A 23,966-nucleotide genomic window follows, 5' to 3' on the forward strand; every position below is an offset into this window, starting at 1 on the left:
AACAATAACTACAAGTTGGAAATGTGTAGCTGTTCAGAAATATGATTGACATTTGGTATAAGGAAATGTTACAGTATGAATAGATAGATCTGAACATCTGCTCTAAAGGTCAGAAGTTTAAATACCAGCTTCCCAAGCTTTTAATGCTGGGCCCTTAAACGAGGCCCTCAACTGCTCAGTTGTATAAATGATATAATTAAAATTATTTCTGGATAAGGGCGTGTGCCAAATGCCGTAAATGTAAACCGTATTCATGATATTTTCATTTGTTAAGATTATTTCTTCGCAGTGTAGTGCATTATTTAGGAATAGCATCAGAGTGTGCCGCAGTGTAGTGTTTAAAAATGTCTACCCACGAAATAAATACGTGTTTCACGCAGGTCAACAATACTCTTGATCTTGAACTCACTTGTCTTCAGATGACCGATTTGCCTATTCCTGATTTCATACTTTTCCAACTTCCCAACTTTCATTTCAGCTCGAAGGATCATCTGTCAAAACCAGAAAAAAGCTATCCAGATGTCTGATTGCAAGACGTGATCAGAATCTCTCATTTGTCTGTCTGTCTCAAATCCAACCTGTAAACACCTGGCTGGGTTTTTTGTATAATTATAGTCTGAATTTCATTAGTTTCTGAGTCACTGTACAAGTAGCGATGATGCAGTGTGCAAGCTAAGCTAATCAAATCGAATGCCTTTGGTATTAAACATGTAAATACAATTATGATGAGATAATGTATGATAAATCATCTCCTATTAAGTAATATATAAATATATATATTTTTTTGCTCACTTACGATCTTTTAAACCTCTAGACAGTGGAAAAAAAAATCGATATGCTTTGCTGTTGACTCATTTATTTTTTTTCTTTTTGTTTCTTTCCTCTTTTTCCCTCGGCCATGCTGCAGCTGTCCAACAAGTGTTCGAAGGTAAGACCAATGTTTTCTTTGTCTTTAGATCTGTGCTAACGGGGCTGACCTGATACTCGGTTTGCTATACTGACATGCTTCCATTGATTTTGAGACGTACTGTTAGTTTGGACTGCAGTTTTTCTGACTGAGTTTAGCTCAAATAAAATGGCTGACATCGATGAGACAAACGCCACAGGGAAAGTGTCTGAGGTGCTTGAGACATAGTCTATTTCTGTGAATCAGAGGCGGGCGTACCCTAAAGCATAGAGTTTACAACGGTATCGGGAATTGCCTATAAATCTAATTCTATCGTGATGTTGGAATGTATGGCGGTGTCGTTTTGTGTGGGTTTTTGTTCCCGTTTGTATTCTGTGTTTATTCTGTATCCTGTACTAACTGGAATATTTTACTCTATGGTGTATGAAATTGGTTTGAGGTGCAGATTCGCTGTGATTTGTACTTCAACTTCATACTCCACAAATAGTCTGCTTTTTATCATTTGGGCTTGTGAACGGTACGACAGTATAACACCCTGTCATCTGGAGATCACAAGTTTGAATGAACAAGCGAGGAGACCAAGAGAACATAACTGAATGTATTCTGGGTGGGATGGATGGCATTACTCTCTGTCTCTCTCTCTCTCTCTCTCTCTCTCTCTCTCTCTCTCTCTCTCTCTCTTCTCTCCCCTCTGTCATTTACAGCAGTAATAGCCAATCATGTGCATCTAAGAGCTCATGTTTGTGGAAAAGGGTGGATCATGCTTTCCTCTATGTGTGTTACATTACCTTGTGTACACCAGTTGTCAAAAAGACCATACTAATCAAGTACATTGAATATTCTTTGGATCTCTCAAGAACCCTGTGCTGTAGCTCTGGTTTAGGGTTAAGGAAACTGGTAGTGGAAACAGTTGGAGCAGTATTTAGTTTGAACACGCCGCAGCTCTCTAAGCAACAAGCTAATATTTATGCAAAGCCCAAGTAGACTGGACATGTTTCACTTAAGAAAAATCCCTGTTTCGCAACTTGAAAGAGCTCACTGTGACGTTTGATGTATGGTGGATATCTCAATAAGATCGCTTGAGCAGGCACACTAATTGCAGTTCAGGATTAAACTAGGGCTCTCACAGTGCTAATTTCTCAGTCATGAATCATGATATGTACCATGTAACAACACCCTTTACCTGATCAGCGAATGGAAATATTGTCCTTGTGCCTAATTAGAACTTACTAAGAACAGTGAGGTTGGTGAAATCAAGAGGCATTTAGTCAAAAGACCCTCTACTAATTGAGTGCAGGATCCAAGGTCCAATCCATCGCCTGAGAGAATAGAGTAATACTGTACAAGAGAAACTTGTGGAAACTCCTGATTACTTTTGTTTATACAGATTTGAAATGGTGCAGGAATGCCAGATAAAACTCTCCCATGGCTGTTGCGGTCTGAAACGGTTACTCTACATTCACATTGGCAGACAAATTTTATGTCACTAGTAGGATGTGTAGTAAGTAGTAGAACTTCATCTGGGGAATTTTGGAAATATTTCAAGTTGTGAACTTCAAAAATTTTAATCAATTGACAGTCCTATAATAATAGTCGATTAAAATATTTAATTGTGATCAATCACATGATTGTCATGAGTTAACTCGTGATTAATCACAACTTAATCACACATTTATATCTGTTCTAAATGTACCTCAAATTATTACTTTTCAAGTTTTTAATACTGTAATCAACATAGTCTATGAACAAATGTTTTATGGTGTTTTAAAGTTTTAAAGTAATTATGGTGTTTTAAAACATGTGCAAACGAAACCTTTGCTGCTTTTCACACAGACGGCTTTATTTGCTGGATGTGTGCTTTATTGAGAATTTTTGGTGCTTGATTTGAGGCCTATTTTTACCTTTTAATATTTATTGTACATATATATATATATATATATATATATATATATATATATATATATATATATATATATATATATATATATATATATATTTTTTTTTTTTTTTTTTTTTGGGGTTTTTGGTCTTAAGCTGACATTTTTTACTTTGATTAAATTGTTAGTATTATTTTGTTGCACAATAGTTTACAAACCGCACAAGGAATTTTTAAACATAAATTTATGTAATATTTATGTAATTTATGTGAATATCCGGCAAGATGGATTTTTTTTTTATTATTATTTTGTATGCAGGATTCAAAATATGATCTGTTACATTATGGAGGAATGCACAGTGCGCGTATGGGGCGTGGCAGTATTCCTGCAGTAAGTGTGCTGTGTTCATGTGATCGATAAATGTTCAGGATAGAAATGTTACTGAAATCGCATTTAATCTGTTTTTTTATCCAAAATCATCCTGCAACTACGTTTAAGTTCCCTGTTATTGGCTAACCTGAAATTTTGTAAATTCTTAGTTTATTCCAATCAATTCCCATCAACTCCCATATATTTCCGTTAATTTCCATGGGAAGTTTCCTGGAGTTTTGCAACCCTAGTAGTAATCCATGCTGTTTCAGTTTCTAATGGGTGTGTATTGGCCTGAAATGGTAGTGTATGGTCTAGAGGCCATGCGGTTACATACATTTTAATAAAGGCTGAATACAAATTTAATGAGAAGTCAAGTCAAAATTTTTGCTTCAATTCTTGCACAACAAGCAAAACAAGTTAAATCCACATTGGCCCACAAGCACTATAGGATCTATCTACAACCCTAGCCAACCATTTGGTTTAGCCCCTTCATTATAGCATACACAATAGTTTTTTTTTGGGAGAAAATCAATTGTGATCTGTAGCTTTGCCACATGCTAGTGCGAATGTAGATTTACTATCTGCCAAACACCCATAGAGTTTAGCAATGTCAGAGTGCACACCTGTACCCCTGTGTACCAATTCATTCATGCAAATATTCAGTCTTTTTTTTCTAATCTTCAGCTGTCCACATTTGGTGTGCCTGTGCCAAGTATAGCTTCAGTTTTTTATTCTTGTCTGACAGGAATGAAACCCAATGGGCTCTTCTGCCATTGTAGCTTTTCAGACGCTTTTCATCTAACCACGGCTGCAGACAGGTTATTTGAGTTAACCTAGCCTTGCTGTCTGTCTGATCTAGTCGGGCTATTCTCCTCTGACGTCTCTGACGTCTCTCATTAACAAGGCATTTCCTCCCACAGAACTGCCGCTCACTGGATGTTTTTGTTTTTCACACCATTTTGTTTACGCATCTGTTGTGCGTGGAAATCTCGGGAGATCAGCAGGTTCTGAAATACTCAAATCAACCCATCTGGCTCCAGTAACCATGCCAAGGCACTGTGATCATGTTTTTGATATAGTCTCATATATCATGTGAACATTAAATGATTAGTCATTAGGCAGTAGGAACGAGTGAAAATGTTTTCCCCTAGTGGTTAAGTAAATCACTTGGGTTGGGTAAATGGATTTCACATTTTATTTTATAGTCTTTGAGCACACCAACATGTTTATTAAGCTCCACCCACTGGTGGTCTGGAGTAGACTGTCTATAAAATGTGTGATAAAAGGCTTAACTATATGGACAAAAGTAGTGGAAAACCTGATCTTTCCTGCCACATGTGGTTCCTCTCCAAACTTTTACCACATAACTCTGGAGGCACACAATTGTATAGGATGACTTTGGATGAGGTATAATAAAATGAACTTGGAAACCCAAACATGGAATGTGGATGCTGAAAAAGCATATACCATAAACATTTTTCGCAAAAAAAAAAAAAAAAAAAAAAAAAATATATATATATATATATATATATATATATATATATATATATATATATATATATATATATATATATACACTAATCTGTGCTGCAATCATAAAGGCATATGTGTACATTTTCCTTGAGTTTATGGTCCTCTGATCTAGAACACTATTCCTCTTCATAGAGCATCTATTTTAGTCCTGTGATCATGACCACTTACCGTGTTGATGTTGCCTGGTGGTGGGCAGTTATCCAAGAGGACACTCACACACACCAGAGAATGACTGGGGCTTTCATTCTGAGCGTGAGCTTTCAGCGCATCTCTTTAATCATTCCTCCACTCTCCTCTGACAAGCCTGAAAGCTCAGACTACAGCAATCAAACAGCTAATTCTGGGGAAGGAGTAGGTACTTGAGCGCTTATTGGATTAAAGAGCGTCGGTTCTCCTTATTGGTGCAAAATGTATGAAAACAATTACCCATTCGCTCGTTCATTTATTCATTCGTTCATTTTACTTCTGGAATGTCCTGGTTATGGGTTGCTGTGGGATACCAGTTAAGAAGCTTAGTCCAGACGTGTCTGTTTCCTGCCACAAATGCTAGCTACTCCTGCAGAGATCCCTGGGGGTTCCCAAGCCAACGCTGACACATAATCTCTCCAGCGGACTTTGGGTCTGCCCTGGGGTCTCTGCTAAAAGGGGAGGTGTCTGATATAGCTTTGCTGGAAGTCAGTAAAGGGGCATTCTTTCAAGGTGCCAAAACAACCTTCTCTCATTTCAGTGGAGCAAAAGCTGTACTCTGAGGTTTTTCTCAGATTGTCAGTGTGGCACAGTGTCATGATATACAGTCTGGAAGAAGGATATTTATGAGTAATAATATTGTGGATTTTTTTCTATATTTTTTTCCCTAATTTGGCCAATTTCCACTTACAGTCTGCAATGCACTATAATACAAATAGGTGAAGGCTAACATGTGCTTTCTCCAAAACAGCTACAATCTCATGTTGCAACATGGCTGTCTGTCCTCTTATGCTTACAAATGCCCTCAACTGGCCAGTGGAACTATAATTAACATAGGAAGGGGGGATATCATTCTTTCCTCCATGAGAGCCTGGCCAAATTTATTTCCTTGGCTCTTGCCCACACATGTCTCTGACATTGTTGGAATTTAAATTCACATCCTTCCAATCAGAGGGCATTCACTTTTCTTAGCAGCTGCATGTGGGAATTTAAAGAGAGTGGAGTTGTGGAGTTTGAGCTTAGTTCCCATAACTGTGAATAGAGTTTGGGTGAGGTGGTACAGTAGTTTAGTGGTTAAAACTTTGGACTTTGAATCATATTCCAGCCACACCAAGCCACCTCTGGCCCCCTGCAAAGCCCATTAACCACTCAGATTAATGAATGAGATAAATGTAACTCACTCTGACTATAGCCAAGTCTTTCTTCTTCTTGGTCTTTTGTCTGGTCATAGAAAATGTTCACTGGGTACCCTGATTTACTTCCACAAACACACAGGTAGGTAGATTAGCTAGATTAAATTGCCCCTTGATATGGACGAGTGATACAAATGTGTCTAAACATAGGGTGGTGCAGTTGAAAATTTTCATCAATCCATGGTGTATTACCAACAATGTTGTCTAAATCCACAGCAACCCTGACCAAGATATTGCTGTTAAAGCTGTATGATTGAATGACTGAATGAGATTACAAATGTACAAGAGATACTTCTTCCAGGCTCTGGATCAGGATTGAGTGTTTACCACTCGATGAGCTACAAGGCACCAAAAGCCTTCTGAAGAACATGAGACATGAATGCCTCAATCTACAAATAATGACTTCAAATGCTAATGGCACAGGCAGACTGTGCACACACACACACACACACACACACACACACACACACACACACACACAGCGGCAGAGATGCCCCATTTAGCAGCCTTATTCTTTCTCCTTAGAGGCTAAGCTTTTCTGTTCCTGCTTCTCAAACTGGCATCAGCTGGAGTAGAACCCAGACTGGAGGTCTCTCTGTGTGTTCTGCTCATCTCCACAGCTTCTACTTCATTCTGGCCCATGTGAAGCAAGTCTGTGCTCACTCAGTGCCCTGCCAAAGTAACTTGTGCCAGTCTCAGCACTTGGCATAGTTAAAAAAAAGGAACAGCTGGCACAGCAGCAGCCAAATATCCCAGTCTCCATGACCTTGGCATAATCCCCCTGCTGGAGGCTCTCCTTCAAGAGTTTCAGTGATGGGCTTTAAAACAGGACATGTAAATTCCATCTCAGCTCATCTCCAGCGGAGTACAGCGGCTAATCAGAGCAGATCGCAGGTATAATACGCGGCGTAGAGTGGGGCAGGAACACGGTGTTGGTGACCTTTATTATGCTCATGCTAATTATTCAGGATTTGGTTAAAACCTAGTACACAAAAACTCATTAACTCGTCTCAGATGATAGAATTCGATTATAAATTTGTCAAAATGGGACAAAACTTGGGACAGAGGTCATGTTGTTCTAAAATGGGAACTCTGTGTAGCCCTTGTTTTCCTTTATAGCATTACAGGAATGTTAAAAGCTTACAAAATATTGCACTTTTAATTGTTAGTGTAATAACTACATTAGCAGCTGCTGGTAATATTGTTACACTCCCCTGTACTTTCCTTAAAAATGAAATCATGCACATACTGGTTTACTTCTTTAAATTAAATGCAGGGTGAAATTATTACAAAACTAGCATGCTAATACATTGTATATAAAATAGAGCATTGAAAAATAGTCATGAAATATGCTCTACAGGTTTGGCTTGAAGATTATAATATAGCCAAAAATATTTATCCATGCAGCTGGCTGGCAACGTAGCTAAAGTTTTGACAGTATTAGTATGTTGAAATTGTAGTAGTTAATTAAATCTTTAAATATATATATATTATTATTTTTTTTTTTTTATCGTTATAAAAACCTCCACTCTTCTAGGAAGATGTTAGATATTGGAATGTGCTTGTGGAGATTTGTGCTCATTCAGCCACAATAATGATGATAAAGTCAGGTGTAGGTGAGGTGAGGAGGCCTGGGGTGCAGTCAGCGTTCCAATTCATCCCAAAGGTGTGCAGTAGGGTTGAGTTCAGAACTCTATAGCAGAAGATCTGCCACTCCAACTCATTCAAAGCATATATTTGTGGAGCTGATTTGTGTCTCAGAATTCAAGTGAAGGGAAAATGTAATGCTACCATACCCAAAGAGAATCTATATAATTGTGTGCATCTAACATTGTGGAAAACCACCATATGGCTGGAAAAGTCAAGTTCCCAATACTTTTGTTCATATAGTGTGTCTGGATTTCTGATAGGTTTGTCCATTGAAAATGTAAAAATGTCATGATTTCTTAGAAATATTAAATTCTTGGCTGTACAATAGAAGTGGTAATACAGTATGATATTCCCCCAGTGTATTTATGTTACACTAACACTGAGATTCACCGTGAAAGGGAAATATTTTTATCTGCTGCTGAACTGACATGTTTCTTCAAGCTATATCTGAACAAAATATATTAAACACACGCACTCCTTTTTTCTACAATCACTAATAAAAAAAGAGAAGCAAGTTGTCCTCAATAAACCATCTTTAATACACATTTTATTTCAGCACGCAGTTCAGTAAAGGGTTTAAAGAATGGTGTGGGCAAAAAAATAACATATAAACATTTTATAAAGCAAGCGCTTTTATTGCTGTTTTATTGCTCCTCTTTATTCAAACGGATGAAAACTCGAAAGTAATGAATACTTTTCATCCAAATAACTGCCAGTAACAATGTTGTTTCGTGCGCTTGGCGCTAAGGTGATCGTCCTACATTCCATTCCCAACAATGGAACGAAGAAAGCCGGAGATTGAAAGAGACAGAGAAGAGTGAGTGAAGGGAGGAGAGAGAGAGAGAGAGAGAGAGAGAGAGAGAGAAGAGGAGGAGGACAAGGAGGAGGAGGAGAGCTGCTCTGGGCAACCTCATAGTACTGGAGACATGGGAGCCTGTTGCTATGCCAACACCGGCGGGCCGCAGCATTTCAATGTCGACGTCCACAGCGGGGCCGCTCCAATTCAGCCTGCGCTCGGCGAACAACATCATGCATTTGCATTCACACTAGATAAATGTTTACATGCCGTAGATGCCTCTTTAAAAAAATAAAAAATAAAAATACACACGGCAAGGCTAATATTTCTCTTCAGGTCCTCTGGTCCAGCATTGCTGGGTCGTCCTGCCTCTTTCCTCATTACAGCACAAGGCTGAGATCTTTCGTGGAACTCATCTGTAGCTTAATTTAGCCGAATTTATTTGTATGCTTTAATAAATTAGTATCTGAAGCCTATGGCTGGTCAGCGGTCATAAGAGAAACAGGGATCGAAGCCTTTAATGGAACTTGGCTATTAAAATAGAGCTAAAGTATTAAAGTATGAGGTCGGATGCAATTAATATTTAAAATTATCGCTTGTCCTCTTTAGTTAGGGCCGTTGAGCAAGAATTATGGTTGTAAACAAAAGTAAAGTAAATGCCTCCATTTCACAGTAGAGCAGCTCAGCTGTTCTCGCCTTTGTTTAAGTGTTTGTTAACAATGAAACGTTGCTTTTTTTTTTTTCTCTCAATTCCCCAGTGAATACACGTTCACTCACTGTCTTCTTGTCTCTGTTAATTTGTAGGAAGGAAGTCATTTTCTAGAATTTGAGGAGTCACTGTACCTGTTATCCCAAAGAGATGTGATAGTTTGTGTAAAATGTGGTAAAAGGTGTGCGTCAATGTGAAGGAAAAATATAAGAGAAAAATTGCAGGTGGTAAAAAAAAACAAAAAACAAAAAAGAAATACCAGCAAATGCAAAGTCATATATAAGTAAAATAGAAGCTTCTTTTAACATCTCTGAAAGTGTGAAAGTTCCATAAATGATGCACAAAAATGCCCTCAGTTGTTAAGGCATCAGAAGTCAAAAACAGTGCCGTAGAGAGGGCGTTTGGCAGATCAAGCCGGATCAGGGGCGAAGCTGAAATGTACATTCGAGCTCCAGAGGGTCTGTTACTGACATTTCAGCATGATATCAGTATAAATCTCGCACTCGAGTCATTTTTGTGTTTTTTTTAAATACTTACCATAATGACATGATATTAGGATCACTTCCAGTGGCACTACACAATTATAATTCAATCAAATGTACATTTACATCCGTTTCCTGTTGCCTTTCTATTACAGTTTTATTCAGTTGCTCTGGAGCGTTTTTCAGATCAGAAATAAAATTCTCAAAACTACTTGTTCAACCTCCACATCCTGTCACATGGGCACATGATAAAAAACAATTTGTGTTGATCAAATTGCGAACTGCGAACATTAGTTTATTCGATTGTGTACAAGTACCTGCTGTTTCCTACATGATCAGTTGTTTATGTTCATGTTGATCAAAATATATTATACTGGTTTCACCTGAATACTCTTAACCCCCAAAAATGGTTAAACCAGTTCTCATCATCTGTCAAGCTTAAATTTCTATTTTTTATAAATGTGACCTAAACTGATGAATTGTGGAGACGAATCTTGAATTTCATAAAGAAGGCGAGTGAATGGCATCAGATCAACCAATGATCAACTAGTTCTCTAAATAGATCAAAGGTGAATCTCGTGAACCTTCAAATTCTAAAATGGATGAACAACCAAGAACAAAAATACTTTTACAGTACAGTAAAAGTGTGAATCCTGTCCGGTCTTTTGCAATCAATATAAATCAAATATGCAATCAAATAAATAGATTTGTGCTGCTGAAATTCATAGATGCCGTACAGAAGAAATTCAGCCTTGTGCATTTTCAATCACTGTAATCCAAACCTTAGTTTATATCAGGAATAATTGTAAAAAATGACAAAAGGAACTAAGGAATTTGAAAAATGTCCAGGCTTTTGCAAGAAATCCAATGTTTGTAATTGTTTTGAGAAATGCACTAACCGATTTGCAAATATTAAGGATGATTTGAGTAATGCTCCAAAGCAACTGAGATATATTTGTATAGTAGAGCCATGTGAATACTTTTAGACCCTGAGTATTTTGTAGTCAGTAATCTAAAAGTCCTGGAAACAAGCAAAGCTACTAAACAACAAGTCAGTCACTATATATAGACCAAGTTGGAACTGGAACACTGTGACTTTATCATAACTACAGTGAAATAATTTGTTTTAATTAGTTTCTTTATATTAGTTTATACAATAGCTGCTGTAATATTGGATCTGAACAAGAAGAGTGTAATTCCCAAATAGTGCCATTTTTTTAAAAAACCTGATCAATGTATAATAAATCAGAGCTGTCAGCTAAGTAATTATTAGTTGCGTTGGAAGTACCATACAATTAAGTTCCGCTAAAATAGTAATAAATTACCAACTAACAGCCAGGTTTTATTGTCAAGGAAAGAGATGGGGCACTGGAAAGTTCCACCTATAAAACATAAGAATTGATTAGCTAAAGATTCGCTTTGTATTTACTCAAAAAGCATTCTAACACTTTAACTAATTTGAACCATAAAGACAGTTTTCTAAATCATTTGATAAAATCATACCTAGCGTGCTGGATATTAGGTATGTTTTTATAGATGTGTCTAATAGGAGGTTATACTGTAATGGACAGGGCATAAAGAGGGTTTATTCCCTCATCTACTCCCCATTTTGGTCATTTGCCAATTTCTAGCCATCTCCACTGTCATGTGACAGTTACGAACCGGGAGGGTGAAAGCAAACACATGCTACTTCTGAGGCACACAAAGCCAGCCAATTGCATCTTTTCAAACTGCTGCTTATGCTACAGGGCAGCACTGTAGACTCAGAGGAAAGCTCTATCTGCCCTTTGCCACATACGTGAGCTCACTAGCTAATAGCACTGTGATAGGCAGGAGAGAGAGAGAGAGAGAGAGAGAGAGAGAGAGAGTAATGCCATCCAGAATGCATGCCTCTAGACTCTTAGCCATGAACGGTTGTGGCATTGTTGGGATTTGAACTGCCAAAGGGGTTTTCTGGGCTGCCACTCAGGAGCTCAACCAAGACATAATTCAAAACCGTCAAAATGAGAGCAATGGTCAAACCGAGAAATTCAACAGAAAAGACAAAGGGCAAAGCTGAATCATAGTCAATCAACTAGAAAAATGTCAACACTGAGATAGATGAATGTGAACCGAATTTAGTAGTTCTGTAAACAGAAAGTGTTAAATGGGTAATGATAAAGCAATATTTATGACAGGGGACACCTGGTCCCTAGAAAAATAGACAGATATAATTCATGTTTTCTAGGCCATGTCCACACTAATACGTTTTCGTTCGAAAACGCATATTTTTCTCTCCGTGTTTGGGCCTTCCGTCCAAACCGAGACCACGTTGTCCGTCAAAAAACATTTTTTGACAACACACCCCAAAGTGGATCAATTTTAAAAAATGGTGTTTTAACATTGCAGTGTGGACTGTGGACTGTTTTTAGATGGAAAGACGCTGTTTTCGAATATATCCGGATTACAGCAGACGCAGCTATTCTTTAAATTCAAAATGCTTACCACAAAATATTAAAGTTCATAGTTTTATTAGGATGTAATGCATTAGGAATAATTGAAATGTAAATTGTAACCAGGAAGTAGTGTTATGTGGCATTCACTGTTTACTTCAAGAATGAGCACGAATGGCTAAATGGTGTAATTGAAGTGATAGATAGTGCTATTCTAAACATTTCCTCAGTTCAGGCGAAACAATTAGCCACACTGTGACTTTAGTGCCCGGGACCTCCTGAGATGCACTGTGGTAGTTCCGCCCTCGATCATGATACCAACACACAGATTTCTTCGCTAACACGCTAGTTTTTAAATGAAAGTTTACTAATCAGTCGGATAAACAACTATATCTTCTCCACTCATTTATTTCCCACACTGTGAAAATTGCAGGCTGTTGACAAAAAACAAACGTTTCGGTCACAGAATTCCAACAGGCTCCCCTTTGTTATTTTAATGGAATGAGTACACTGCCACCTTTCACTATTATCAGTTCTTCAGCTCAGTTATCTCTTTAATAGTGAGCTTTATTTGCGACGGTATGAAAGTGGCATCGCGGCTGATGGGACCTTGGGGAATCTTATTTATTTATTAATTTTTCCGAGGGATCTCTCGCTCAGAGTCAAGCGAGTGAGAACAATGATGCAGAACCTCTGCACCGTAATCACACCCACTCCTCCGCTAAAATCGAATGCATACGTAATGAAGGCTCGCCTTCCATGCTGGTCAGTCTAATTCTGGAAATGCCATTTTTTATTTTTGCCTAGTGGCTCTGAGAGCATCCTGCTGGAATCCACAGACTATTCTCTTTTTAATTTAACTTCATCATGAATGCAGTATGATTCACCATAGGGGAAAGAAGTTTCGGTTAATGAGACATAAGCTGGGTTTTATATGATTACTGCGAGTAATCATGGACTGGAGAGAAAGTGCTTGGCCGTGGTTTTAACCTCAGCCACTTCATTATGCTACTGCAGGGCATTCGAAAAGGGTTTTTTCAGTCGCAAATAAAAACCCACAATCTTTATACAGCAATTCATCATGTTTTACAATGCTGGTTACTGCTGCCAAAGTGAACTGGGATGGTCAATATTTCTATACAATAGAATTATAATGCATTTGTACTCTTTAATAAGGGTCCAAGCACCGACTATGGTTTTTGTTAATTTTTTTATTTACTTTTCCTGTTTTGGTCAGGTCTCTCACATTGGCTCACTGTGCATATTGAGTGAGATATGTACCAAGGGTACAACCGAGTGCCACATTTTCTACAGAGTGAATTGGTAAAAATCCATCAGTCAGTGTGGGAGGGGGTTTGTCTGGCTCAAATAGCTGAAGCTCAGTCAAGGGTGAAATGATTACGTCCAAATTTGTAAGGACGAATGCTTAATTTAGTCCGAAGTGGCCTCTCGGGGACAATTTGCCGAAATTAAAAAAGTCTCATGTTCGGGTTGAAATTGAGAAATACTAATGGATAAACGAATAGGCAGCATTTACTGTACAGTTTAATATGAAGATGACCGACTATTAAAGACATGTTAGAAATAGGAGGATAAATGCTGTGGCATTAATGCAATGTTGGCTGCACTTGAAGTAACAAATTGTGTTTGGACCGTGGTGGCGCGTAATGAACACTATATGGACAAAAATATTGGGACACCTGACTTTTTCCAGCCATATGTGGTTCTTCTCCCGAATGTTACCACAACGTTGGAGGCACAACAATATAGGATGCCTATAGATGCGGGAGCATAAAATTTTCCCTTTACTTGACCCAAACCTATTCCAGCATTACAATGCCGCTGTCCACAAAGTGAGCTCCATGAAGGTCTGCTCACTTTACATGGCTTGGAGTGAAAGATCGTGAGTGGCCTGCTACAGAGTTTTAACCTCAACCTTATTGATAAGCTTGTGGCTGCCGTTGTGTCTGAATGACTACAAATCTCCACAACCTCACTCCAAAATCTAATGGAATATCTTCCCAAAAAGTGTGATTATAACCGCAAATAAAGACTAAATGTGGAATTAAAGAATCGTCAGGGGTCCACTAACTTTTGTCCATATACTGTACCTTTAGAGCCGTCTTTTATTGATCATAACCTGTTGACTCAGATGCTAACTATTCTGTATGAGCGGTTCATAAGAATTCAGAAATGTGCATATTTTAGATCATGTTTTATTTATACATTTTTTTTAAGAAGCTTGTTTTATATTGTGCTAGCTCTTCTCTTTATTTACTTTGTGATCGCTTTTTTTTTTATAAAAGGTTATCTGAAGTCTGTTAGCCCTTAAGCATGCCCTTGTACGTTTGGCATCCCTGCAGCGTCGAGTTTCCTCTGACCCTCTTCAACACTGTCCTGACGTTCAGGGCTAGTCTTACAGTTCCTGCGGATGCACATTCTCATGGAGTATTTTCGTCCTGTTCAGTGTCACATTAATCCAAGGAAACAACAACAGCGCGATGATTATAGAACGCACGCTCTCGGATAATGGCTGCTGCTTTTTTTGGTCGTGTAATTGATGGGTATAGAGCTGCCAAGGAGCTGACTTTATTACAGCACTGAATCAACTGCCAGGCATTTATTTTTTGGCGTGTTGGCGAGGAGTTCCGGTTAGTTTGGGCAGGTTATCTGTTGTGCCCTGCTACCCTGACATCTCGTAAGCTGGGTGGGTGGAGAGGGATTTATCTCTGTCTCAGCTGCTTTTTATGAGATACTCCCCTCCGATTTTTTTGCTCTCTCTCTCTCTCTCTCTCTCTCTCTCTCTCTCTATTTCTCTCTCTCTTTATTTTTCAATATTTTAATGAAATTGTGGCTTTCAAATGCAGTATTTATGGTTGCCTCTGCTATAGCATAAAAATGTATGAACTAAGGAATGCTGTCTGCCAAACACTAAATATGTGCTCCATTAGGGAAAAAAAGCATTTATGTGAGCAAGCGCCCTCGGGTACTTGCGCCGAATGAAATGCTTTTTTCCTTTCCACCCCTCCTCACACCTCTTACTCCCTTACCCTGATAAAGTGTGTTCATTTTTTTTTTAAATCCTCCCTTCTCAGTTTTTTTTTTTCGTTTTGATTCGGCATCCATGTCCGCCTCAGGATGTCTGTCACAAACTGCAGCCAAACGTTGTGACAATGTTATTTTTTTTTTCCCGTGCCTTTTTTATGACCCTCTTTTTTCCCTTTTCTCCTTTTTTCTGTTCTTTCCCTCAAGGTCTGGCGCACCTGATGCTAAAGAGCCAAGGTATGGGCCCCTGTCCCCCTTTTTTTTTTTTTTTTTCTTTTTTTTCCTTCTCTGTCTCTTTGCTATCTTAACCCCATTCCCTTCCATGTCCCTCAAAAAAAAATTAACCTTTTTGCTTTTTGCCTTGTTCTCCCTCCCTTCCTTCTTCCCTTCCTCTTCCCACCCCTATCCTGCTGGTTCGGTGTCCTCTCATTCTCTACTGTGTGTGTCTGTGTGTCCTTCATGTGCGCCTCACCCTTGTCCTGTCCACTGGCCCAGCCCCAGGACCTGCTCCACTGAAGGCCACTCCAGCTGCAGGTAAAACTCTTCTGATCTCCCTCTCACGCTGGTTGGGTCCTGCTGTGCTTCAGTCAGTCTCTCACTGCCCACAGAATGCACAGGGTTCACACTCTGGGGGCATTCTAGCTGTTTGGCTTTCCTAGATTTTTTAGATTATATATCATGTGTTCAAGTTTTGATCAAATCTGTTATAAAATGTACTTATATTTTTCACAATCTGTGTTGTTCAAATGCAATATTTATGATTCACATTTTGAGGTACCATTTTGTTTCGTTTCCTCTTTTTTTTTTCTTCAGGACGGGGCGATAACGCGACACGACGCATCATTTCCTGTAATTCCACAGAATGTTCACTTGACAACAAGTGTCAGGGTTAGAAAAAAAAAAATACATTTGGCATCCAAACACTTTGGCATGCCACACCGGACAAATTTAGATCGATCAGCTTCCCCTGTCTGACGCAATAATTGAATGCAGCTTGATTCCATCGCCGCTAACTGACTTGTCAATCTTCATTAGTCGTGCCGATTACAGGTCTAGGTGAGATAAGCTGGGGTTTCAGAATGACATAATTAGCAACGACTGGTTCATAACACTCTCCTTTGCATGTGTCTTCATTAGCATGAAAATTATGTGTTTAAAAAGGTTAGAATACCTAACTGTTCTAGCTATGTGTTCAATATGCGACTTTTGAGGTTTGTTTGGACTGAAAAATAATGGAACGATTGTGGAATTGTGAGAAAATGGATGTTTCTCCAGCAAATGCTTCAGCGCCACACACTGTGATAGTATTGAATCAACCATTCCCTGTCATATACTGTATATCGAGAGAGATCAAATCTAAAATAGGATTGGCGTTGCCACGTCTTGTCAGGCGTAAGTAGCTAATGTATGCGCAAAAACATGTCAGCAGATAATATCATATTTGCATATTCATTGATTGGTCATGCTCATTTGCATATTAGGGCACAAAGAAGGAAGAGATTCTGCATATATTTTAGGAAAATAGAAAATATTATAAAGCTTATTATAACTATTATTTCGAAAAGTAGCACAGACTGAAGCATGGATAGTCATGAAGGATGCTAAAGAAGCTGCTGAAATTGCAAAATAAAAAAAAAGATATACCATAAATAAAAGATTTATGGTCTAATGCACTATTGTTTCCATAGTAACAGCTTTTTTCTGTTTTTTAATAAAAGTTTTTTAATAAAAACTTTTCTTTTTGGTTCTTGAACCGTCAGTAAGTGTCCTCGGAAACAGGAGCTGCTGTTTAGCACCACTATGATGTACATGGTAACAGGAAATACACTGTCTCGCGATGTTCTATAACAATAAATAGATAAAAACACAAGCTGTTGACCATAAATAAAAAAAATAAAAATACATTGGCAAGTCACAGTGGTATACATGCAATAACATATATAATGTCTTACAAAAAGAATTTGTGCTGGGTGTGAAACTATTACTACATAAAATAGGATTATTTCTGTTCGGTGTGTTTGTTCTTTACTTATACACTGTAAAAATCGCCAAGCAAAGATTTAAAAAAAATTAACTGCAAAGAAGCACATTGGATAAACTATGCTGATAAGTGATTAGACATTAGGAAACTATGCTTATTTGTGATTAGACATTAGGAAACAATGCTGTTCAGTGATTAGACATTGGGAAACAATACTGATCAGTGATTAGACATTAGGAAACTATGCTGATTAGTGATTAGACATTTAAAAACAATGCTGATCAGTGATTAGACATTTGAAAACAATGCTGATCAGTGATTAGACATTAGGAAATAATGTTGATCAGTGATTAGACATTAGGAACTAATGCTAAGCAGTGATTAGATGTTAGGAAATGTCTCTAGGTTACGTATGTAACCCTAGTTCACTGAGGGAACGAGACGCCGCGTCGGAACGCTTTGGGAACGTGAGTGCGTTGTCCATGCTCTGAATAATGAGCCTAATCAGTCAAAATTGAAGGCAGGCTGTCACCGGCGGGGTGACGTCACAGCCAGGAAGTATAAAATGCACATGGAGATAAGCCGGCATCAGCTTTTGTAGCCAAGAAGGAAGCCCTGAAGGGACGCCGGAGGTGTGGCATAGAGACGCAGCGTCTCGTTCCCTCAGTTAACTAGGGTTACATACGTAACCTAGAGATGTTCCCTTTCAGGAACTCAAACTGTGTCGGAACGCTTTGGGAACGAGAGTCAAATACCACCACACCGACCAGTTCCTGACTAGTCTGAATGAGCACAGCTAGGTCGAAGGACAGAGGACAGAGGAGTGGCACAGAGGTCAAGGATCGAAAACCTGGCATAGGTGAGTGGGGTGGACCAACCCGCAGCATCGCAAAGGTCTTGGAGGGACACTCTACAGGACCAAGCCTTGGAGGCTGCCACACTCTGGGTCGAGTGAGCTCTGACCCCGAATGGTGCAGGGAGACCAGAGGACCCGTAAAAAGACAATATAGTGTCAATAATCCGTTTGCTGAGCGTCTGCTTATGAGCAGAAAGGCCTTTCCTCGGAGGGCCGTAGCAGATGAACAATTGTTCCGACTTCCTCCAGGGACTTGTCCTGCGGACATAGTAGTCCAGAGCACGGACTGGGCACAGCCAGTTCATTCTCTCATGGTCTGGGGTCTGGAATGGAGGAGGATTGAATTGCCTGGAACCTGACAGGTCGTGGGACGACTGGGGGGAACCCTGGTAAATGTAACCCGCGCTAGGGTGCAGGAAGGCACGGGCCATGCCTGGAGTGAACTCCAGGAAAGAGGGGGACACAGAAAGGGCCAGTAAATCACCTACTCTCCTCAGAGAGCAGATAGCCAGCAGAAACGCGGTCTTAACGGCCAGGTGCCTCCATGAAATTTTGGCCAAGACATAGCCTCCAACACTACGGCCAAGTCACACCCAGGCCCTCTTGGATGCACTGGAGGCCTCAGCCTCCGGGAGCAATGGAGGAAACGCATCAGGGGGTGTGATATGCAGAAATTGTGGATGCATAGACTTTAATGGTGGATGGAGCAATCCCTTTTGCGAACTGGTCTTGCAGAAACTCCAGCACTGAACCAACTGGGCAGTGGACTGGGTCCAAACTGGTGCCGGGAGCACCACGCAGTGAACAGGCGCCTATCTTGTGGCATACAACCTCCTCATGGAGTGAGCTCTGGATTGGAGAATGGCCTCGGTGAAGAGACCAGAACCTCGAAGTTGTGCCCCTTCAAGGGCCACAGCTTCCACAGCTCAGGGCGGGGGTGAACTATTGCGCCCCTTGATTGAGAGACAATTGGAGGCTGTTTGAGGAGGCCCACCAGGTCTGTGAACCACGGACGTCCCAGCCACCGCAGGGCTACCAGGAGGAGACGGACTCCATCCCAGCGAATTCTCTCCAGAACTCTCTTAAGCAGCGCAACAGGGGGGAAGGCGTAAAGGTGCAGCCTCAGCCACGGTTGTGCCATGGTATCCAGTCTCATGTACAGGAGGCCAAGTGGAATGACATTGGACGATGCTACCATGAACCCAAGCAGTCTTTGGAACTGCCTGACAGTGAGTGACTGCCATTCTCTGACGTTCCTGATCCCATATGACACCGAGATAGGTGGTTCTCTGTGATCCAGAAAGCACACTCTTCCCGGCATTCAGCCGAAACCCCAGCTCCTTCATGTGAGCAAGAATGACATTGTGATGCCGGATTAACCAATTGTCAATAAAATTGAGGATACGCTCCCAAACAAGCCACACAAATGAAACATGTGCTTGGTTTTTTTTTTTTTAACAGACTGACACACAGACAAAAACATTAAATTTATACAGACCACTTCATGAACAAACAGAAGCTAAAGCCGGCTTCTCTCCATGTGCGTTTTATACTTCCTGGTCGTGACACCCCGCCGGTGACAGCCTGCCTTAAATTTTGACTGATTAGACTCATTATTCAGAGCATGGACAATGCAGTCGCATTCCCAAAGAGTTCTGACGCAGCTCGAGTTCCTGAAAGGGAACCATGTTGATCATTAATTAGTTGCCATTTTAGCTTAATGTAGCTGTATCGAGTGAAGGAAAATCGCTTTTTTGAAATAAAGACACTAAGGGGCTATCAAAAACAACAAATCTAGAGAAAATGCACTTAGCATTTAACTTGCTGAAATGTTACTATTACCCTAGAACAGAGCAAATCTCAAGAGTTTCTACTTTGTATATCAACCTACTAAAAATGGCAGCACTCAGAGCTCTGTAATCAACTGTTATCCAAATTACAGCATCAATTCTCAAGTAAAGCAAGTGGCAGTATACATTGAAAAAAAAAGATGAAGAAACAAGATACTGTTCAATAAAATTGTTGATAATTCCGATTCCTCATAATTAAGTGCTCTTAATTGCTGACCAGCATGGACCCAGGAACGAACTGACATTATACAATTAAAGGTCAAAAAACACAAAGTATGAACTGCTTTTTTTCAAATGTCAACCCAAAAAAAAAAAAAAAATCAAAACCGAGTGCATGAGAAACTTCCCACCATGGTAGCTGTGCTGCTGGGCTTTTGAGCAGAAAACACAGTGTTGGTCTTGCAGAAGACAAGTGACGTTGCAGAAGACAAAGGGGGAAAAAGCAAAATGTAATACAGGCTAGAACCACTTTAGCCTGCTGAAGGGACCGGCTCATTTTTCTCAACCTGCTCCCTGACTGAGCTGCCAGATCAAAAGCCGCTAGATTGATCAGTCTATGAGAGAAACACTGGCTTTTTCCTTTAATTTTTTTCCACTGCAAGATTTCTTTGTCTTAAATATAAAAAAAAGGGAAGCCGGTGTTCTTTCTGTGCATTGCTGTATTGCTAAGATTTGCAGGTTGCTCAGTAAGTCTGGAAATATGTGTGGGGCCCTGGAAAAAAAAACTTTATATGGTTAAATGTTTAAAGTTGTGTACAAAATAGTGGAAATACAGACATCCCTGAACTGAAATACACTATATGGACAAATATATTGGGACACCTTATTTTTCCAGACAAACTGTACTGTATGTGGGTTTTCCCAAAAACTGCTACCACAAACATTAAACTTTCCCTTCACTTGAACTACAATACCAAAACCTGTTGACAATGCTCCACAAAAATATGGTTAACATGGGTTGGAGTTGAAGTGAATTTTAAGTTACCTGCTTTAGAGCTCTGACTTTCACCATTTGTACACCACTGGGATGAATTGGAACAATGACTGCACCCCAGGCCTCCTAACATCACCTACATCAGTACCTGAAATTACTAATACTCATGTGGTTGAATGAGCACAAATCTCAACTGATGAAAAAGGTCATTTAGAATTTGATAGTTGCAACATGTCTCAAAAAAGTTGGGCCAGGGCTATGTTTACTTCTGTGTAGCATCACGTCTTCTGTCCTTATACATCTGGGAACTGAGGAGACCAGCTGCTGAGGTTTTGGGATAGGAATTTTGTGCCATATATGTCTGATACAGGATTCTAGCTGCTCAACAGTTCTGGGTGTCCTTTGTTGTGTTTATCGTTTCATGATACGCCAAATGTTTCCAAATGAGATCTAAAAAAGATCTAGACTGCAGGCACTCCAATTCAGGACCTTGACTCTTCTACTACAAAATCATGATATTGTAATACAGTAGATGCAGTATACAGTTAGCGTTGTCTGTCTCAAATATGCAAAGCCTTCCCTAAAAATGTCGTTTTTGCCATGGAATAAAAGCTGCATATACCATTTCGCATTGATGGAGCCTTTCCAAATTTGCAAGCTGCCCATTCTACATGCACTAATGCACTCCCACACCATCAGAGATGTAGCTTTATAAAATAAGCAGTAAGTAAAAAGACAGATAGTCTCTCTCCTCTTTAGTCCTTAGGACATGGTATCCATAGTTTCCACAAAGAAATATATATCTTTTTTTTTTTTCGCTGCATAACAGTTTTCCACTTTGCCTTAATACATTTAAATGAGCTTAAATGAGCCTGCCTTTTACTACCATCTTACAGTTGTAGTCTCTCTTGATTTTATATAGAAAATAATGCCTTCTAATCTGAAAAAGTCAAGATGTCATAATACTTTTGTCTATATAATATATAGAGTATGTGTAGTGTGTATATGCATATAAACAAAAAATAAAGATTTTGGTGATGTTTTAATCAAATATGTTTGGACATGGTGGTAAAATATCTTTATAAAAACATCAGGGGTGAGTTTTCCCAGGCCTCCTCACATACAGTATGTCCAAATGCACCCTCAAGTGCTGTAAGAAAATAATAGACGGTTTTAGACATATTTTTCCTAAAGCACCACACATATCTGTGGGTGAGAAAGGAGTGAGGGAAACTACTATTTATATGTATTCCAAATACGAAAACATCTGTCATACCGTAGCTGTCATCAAAAACAGAACTATTTACATTCAGCCCAGAACAATATGTTATGGATTTGTGTTTACCTGAAACACATATACCCAAGACAATCGTCAAGACTTTTTGGTTTTAGAAACACAGACCTGGAAATACCCAGAATTATTTGCCATTTTGATAAATATAAAACAAAGAAAGCAAAAAGGGTTTCCTGAATATGCAATCTTACCAGATAATTATATATTATTATCTGTCTATATATCTATTTATATTTTCTTTGAATCTAATTCCTGCCTAGTAAACAAGTCAAATACCATCAAATTCTGAAATTCATGTAAATATTTCTCAGATTCCAGTTTTTGCTCAAGTTGATTTTTTTAATAAATAAAATAATCCCAAATAGAAGCATTTTTAGTACGGTCAGTACGGTGACCCTGTTCTGTGGATTTGTCCTTTGCTTTGCTGATCAAATGCGATTAGCAAAACACATGTTCTGTTTAGTAATGTGCAGCCAAATATACTGGGATTATTGTTGCCTGGCAGATGGGATGAATTTAGCCAGCCTACACAGAAATGTAAAGCAAACCGCTTTAAGTCATCCGCCTGTAACAGCTAATTGTCAGTAATTCTACAAATCGCTCATCTGTCCGAGGCCTGTAGCGAGCTGCGATGCCAAACCCATTTTATTTACATCGATCGTATTAATGTCAGTCAGTTTTCCTCAATAGCATTTACATTCATTTATGTATTCAGGCGAAATCTAAATGAGGAACATATTAAAAAATTAAATACAGAACGCGAGAGAGAGGAAGAAAGAAAGAAAGAGAAAAATGCTGCACTTTCATATAAATATTTCCCCAAGCACTCATATAAACATTTTCTTTTTAATATCTAATATAGCACTATTTTATTTGAAAGCACTTTCTGATATCAGAAGCTCGGTTGCTATTGTCATGGCTGCCTGTGCCTTTTTTTTTTTTCACTTACCATGGCAACATGGCATTGCAATTACTGCGTGAACCCAGGTCTCGCACATCCCATCGCAGGGATCCACAGTCCCCACTCGGTTCCTAACCCCCGACACAAATGTTTACAGTGAAGCCAGACATCTAAAAAATAATCAAATGACACATCTGCACACATGCTACACACACACAAATGAAACGAATGAGATGTGTCTGATGAGAGGAGCACTCCATCTTCTTTGGCCCTAAATTCCCCTCATCAGTGAAAATAAAAAAGGAGGTTAGGAGGTGTGAAATGTTCTAAACGATGCCACAGATGCATTCAGATTAACGGAAGATAATCGTCATCTTCATGTTGTCGTAGGCACTAGGAGAGCTACAGTCCCACCATCTTCCCATCTGTCTCTTAATATTAACCGTGCTGTGTAGCACGGCTCACTCGCTGTCTCACATTTCCTCTGAAAATGTGGACACTTACGAGTTCAAGGGTCACATGTAGACAGGTTTAAAAGTAAGCTGGAATGTGCCAGAACATTTCAGCAGCTTCAGGGTGAGAAGGTAAAGGGAGAAAATTGGAATTTCCCAGCTTGTAGCTGTGAGGATATAGCTTTCAAAGATCTGTTTGTATTAAAATTTCTGAGAGTTGGAAATGTAATTGTTCAAAATCACTTCAAATCAAGATGTTCACATATAATAAAATATAATATAATATAATATAATATAATATAATATAATATAATATAATATAATATAATATAATATAATATAATATAATATAATATAATACAATACAATACACTTTTTCACTTTAGGGGCAAATGTTTGTGGACACCTAATAAGATTGGGATGTGCTTTTTGAATGTCCAATTCAACATTTAGTCCTCATTTGCTCTTATAACAACCTCGACTTTTCTGGAAAGATGTTCCACTAGATTTTGGAGT

General features: G+C 39.1%; 1 protein-coding gene across 8 annotated transcripts in view; it reads left to right on the top strand.

The window, feature by feature from the left end:
* The window catches only part of nrxn2a (neurexin 2a), a 399,544-nt gene that overhangs the window by 95,396 nt on the left and 280,182 nt on the right, over positions 1-23,966 (top strand). For 6 of the 8 annotated variants that reach the window (XM_046867424.1, XM_046867425.1, XM_046867418.1 and 3 more), the window contains exons 3-5: positions 908-928; positions 15,390-15,419; positions 15,678-15,716. In XM_046867424.1, the coding sequence (XP_046723380.1) occupies positions 908-928; positions 15,390-15,419; positions 15,678-15,716 (90 nt within the window). The remainder of the gene's footprint in view (positions 1-907; positions 929-15,389; positions 15,420-15,677; positions 15,717-23,966) is intronic. The other 2 variants (XM_046867421.1, XM_046867422.1) reach the window with 1 other exon arrangement.

The sequence above is a fragment of the Silurus meridionalis genome, chromosome 15 (genome assembly GCF_014805685.1).
Source record: "Silurus meridionalis isolate SWU-2019-XX chromosome 15, ASM1480568v1, whole genome shotgun sequence".
Lineage (NCBI taxonomy): Eukaryota > Metazoa > Chordata > Actinopteri > Siluriformes > Siluridae > Silurus > Silurus meridionalis.